Below are 4,105 nucleotides of genomic sequence, written 5' to 3' on the forward strand. Positions count from 1 at the left end.
GATCCGATGCCCGCCGCCTCATTGATACGCCCACCCCCCATGTTTCCCACTTTCTTTGTTGTAGAAAAAGGTAAAATTGAAGATTAGCAGACCACCTGGCACCTGCATATTATGAGCTGTGTAAAATAAAAAAAGACCGATTCGTTCAAATACACAAGTTGTGTTGCTGTGTAGAGCTGAGCATACGGCAACTTTTGATTCTATAGACCAGCGCACAATTCATTACGTAGATCTACGTCAAGACTAGCTTATTATTGTAATAATGATCAGTTGCCGGGGGGAAAAAGACTGACACGTATGCGACGTTGCCGGGGGGAAAAAGACTGACACGTATGCGACGTTCAACGCCCGGACCGATAGTGCTCCCCCACCCCCCTCCCCGACACGCACACAGCCACACGTGTGCAGGCCGCCCATCCGACCCCGACACACGCTAACGAGCCATCTTTAATTGCTTCTGATGACCTCTTGACAAATTAGAAGCGCTATAACTTTTCAGGCCGGCCTCAAATTCATCATAAGATTAAAACTCGGCTCCTGCACAAAACGCCTTTTTGCCCGAAGTGATCCCGGTCTCTACCCAGCCTGAGGCGAGTCATGAGTGAGGCAGGACAGGAAGTCGGATTTACGAGTCACAGGAAGTCGGAAGTGATGTCATGCTGGACAAGAATCAGAGTCCGAATAACATTTTTTCATATTCGGACTCGAGTCCGAATAGTCACTTCGAATTCCGTAACTTGTTGTGTCCTGGGCGTTTTTTCGGTAGTTCCCACCCCACCATTGTTATTCGCAGGTTTTGGCCCCAAGAGTAGGGGGGTTTCTTGCCCCCTTGACCAATAAAAATAAGGTGGGGGGTTCAGGGGGGCATGCCCCCTTGAATTTTACCATAATTAAATGTTTTGCAGTTGTTAGGTTTGATATCTTAGCTTGCCGCGCATCAAACGTATAGTCATAGACCTTGATTCTAGATGTAGACTGTAGATCTAGATCTAGTCTCAAATAAGGGGGGTGGGAACTAGATCTAGATCTAGATCTACCGAAAAAGCACTGTGTCCTGTACTCTGTTACTGTTTAAATAGTAATAAGTAAGTGGTGATTGTTAAGATTCCCGCGTTTAATTCCGATGTGCGTTTTTCATACCCTCAGGCATATTTCGCTTTGGTCCCTAACCTTAACCTTAACCCTAACCCTAACCCTAACCTAGGGTTAGGGACCAAAGCGAAATATGCCTGAGGGTATGAAAAACACACATCGGAATTAAACGTGGGAATCTTAACTCTTATCCTGCGTCTGTGCCCAGTTGCGTATCTTATCAGCAACCGATTACGTCGGACTCGCCGCCGGGGTCACTCAGTGTGTACTGTTGGTGTACAGCGCGCGCGCCGGGAAACGTGTGTTTTCGCCATGAATACCGCGGGAGTGTGTTAACTGATGATGAAAATAACGCTCTATCCTTCATAGCATTCTATTTATAAAGTGTTACAAACACATGAATAACCCCCTCTCACAAGCTGATAAGACATTACGAGTAGTTACGCCCATTTGAATAACCTTTCTGGACGCTCTTGTTGTTATGAATGACCTGAGGTTCGAAAAGGGATAATTTAGGTCAATTTCCGAATGTTTTACACTCAAATTGTTCTTTGTACCTGCACAAGGGTATTCAAAACTATTAAACAAGCTCATTTTTTATCAGGTAGTATCATTTCATACAAAATCAAGCTCATTTGAAATATTTTGTATAGAAAAATGGAAGTCTTGTTTCCTGACTATCCTTTCGAGCTCCTCATGTCTAAGTGGGTCAATTTCTTCTATAATTTCATTGGACGAACATCTAGAGCTATCAACTTGGCATGTATTGAATGAGACGTATGCCTCGATTACGAACCAACGCAGGTGGTTCTAGAAGAAGGCCACAAACGCACACAAACTCAAGCAGACTGACGGACACACACTTGACCTGCGTGAATGGGGATCCGACTCGGGACCAGAATGACACGTAAGAGGATGCGCGCTGCGCGTGCGCTGAGCCAGGAGCTACACTGACTCGGGACCAGAACGCAGGCGAGGTGCCGAAATAGGCTTATCGGGCTACATAAACCCGGCTCCCGCAGGATGAGGGTTAACAATCGCCAAGTAAGTTACTATTAATTATGACTTGTAAACTTAGGTTAGATCTAGATCTAGGACTTACTAGCCTTAGGGTTAAAGGTTCTGGTTTGGGTTTGAGCTAGGGCTAGGCCATTCTTCTATTAGGGTTTGAGTTTGGGTTTGGGATCTAGATCTAGATGGGCTCTTGTTGGGAAGGTCGCTCTTTTTTTACGGAAGTCCTTTCGTGATTTTTAATGACAAAATTTCCAGCATATCAAATTGACAAACCTTTTTCTTTGCAATTTATTGGCTTGGTTTTTAGAAGCAATTCCTTCATCCCCATTAGAAAGGGCAAAGAAGATCACAAGGCTTGACAAATAAAGAATGGCTTCGGTGACCAACATAATGCAATCATTCTCAGTTTAACACCCAGTCCCTGACACTGTTGCTGTGAAAATCGTTGTTATTAGGAGGCAGCCATTTTATTTCAAAGGGAGACAAACAGACTTAGGCTAGTATTATAGAGTTATCTTCCCATATTTATGCTCTTTGTTTCGCATATTTAATTTTCATATAGTTACCTTTATTAATTACTTTTAAAACGGACCATCGCATTTTTGTGTATCAAAAAAAAGGGGGGGGGGGAGAGAAAAAGAAGGGGGGAAAAGAAAGAAAGAAAGAAAAAAGAAAGAAAGAAAGAAAGAAAAAAGAAAGAAAGAAAGAAAGAAAGAAAGAAAGAAAGAAAGAAAGAAAGAAAGAAAGGAAAAAAAACCCGACTTAATGAGCTTGCAGAACACGTTGTGATCATGATGTTGTTTTCCACGACAGATAAAAAGCCAGTATAGGCCTACCTTTCCAGTCTATTACTGGGTTCATCGTTAGCTTGCTTTACAGCCTTTGTTATTCCCTGCCTCGCTCTGAAGTTAGAAAAATAATACTGTAATATACGCACCTCATCTTTCGAATCTCCTATCGTTGTCTTTTGTTGAAAAATAACATAAAAGAAAAAGTCTTGAAAACGTATGATGTATGCTATAATCAAAGGGGGGGGGTGGAAGGGATAAGTCATCTTTATCGCAGGCCTACTCAGCGATATAGTTGATGCAACCATTTTAATTTGTGTGTGTGCGTGTGTATGTGTGTGTGTGTGTGTGTGTGTGTGTGTGTGTGTGTGTGTGTGTGTGTGTTGGTGTGTTGGTGTGGTTAAAGGTTAAGCGGAGTTAGATCAGGTACCAGCGTATGTAAAGAATGTACCGTGGTTTTAAAAAAGAAAGAAACGAAGCCTACTATGATATTTAATTTACAAACTGACGAGAGGTGTTCAAATTATATATACTTTATAAGTGTTTTAAGATGTTGTAACATGTTGTTGTTGTTGTTTTTCAATGCTTGAATTTGTGATCTCGAAGCTGCATTTTGCACAAAGAGGATGGAGGCACCACAAAGCATACATGTACAAGCAAGGCGGTGTGACGGCATTAACTAGCCCTCAGAGAAATGTCGTCGGCCTTGTGCGACTTTGGAAAACAACCGACTGAAGTAACAGTTGTCTCTCAGAGAATGTACGCCCCCATACACATTGAACGGTCTAAACAAATAAATCGACAATAGACTATGTGTTCTGCTATTAATGAACGCAGCGAGATCGGACTGCAGTAACGCTTGAGCGTATATATATATATATATTTATAAATATATATATATAAATTATATAAGCCTTCAAGACCTTACAAAAGCAATTATTATTTATAATAGGCCTATAGTCCATGAACCACTGGCGTGGAATACAGCCCCAATTGAATCGTCAAGTATCGTATGAACGGTTGGGGAGAGGTAGTTTTGCCGCTCTAAAACTCCCCCCCTCTCTCTCTCTCTCTCTCTCTCTCTCTCTCTCTCTCTCTCTCTCTCTCTCTCTCTCTCTCTCTCTCTCTCTCTTTCTCTTCTCTCTCTCTCTCTCTCCCTCTCTCTGTCTCTCTCTGTCTGTCTGTCTGTCTGTCTGTCTGCCAGTCTGTCT

The 4,105-nt window shown here is 42.5% G+C and overlaps 1 protein-coding gene across 1 annotated transcript in view; it reads right to left on the reverse strand.

The window, feature by feature from the left end:
- The window catches only part of LOC101862169 (protein DEFECTIVE IN EXINE FORMATION 1), a 30,283-nt gene extending 27,682 nt beyond the window's left edge, over window positions 1-2,601 (reverse strand). The window contains exon 1 of the mRNA XM_005093099.3: window positions 2,380-2,601. Within this exon, the coding sequence (XP_005093156.1) occupies window positions 2,380-2,495 (116 nt within the window). The 5' untranslated portion in view covers window positions 2,496-2,601. The remainder of the gene's footprint in view (window positions 1-2,379) is intronic.
- Window positions 2,602-4,105: the final 1,504 nt, after the last annotated feature.

This window comes from Aplysia californica, unplaced genomic scaffold (genome assembly GCF_000002075.1).
Source record: "Aplysia californica isolate F4 #8 unplaced genomic scaffold, AplCal3.0 scaffold00058, whole genome shotgun sequence".
NCBI lineage: Eukaryota > Metazoa > Mollusca > Gastropoda > Aplysiida > Aplysiidae > Aplysia > Aplysia californica.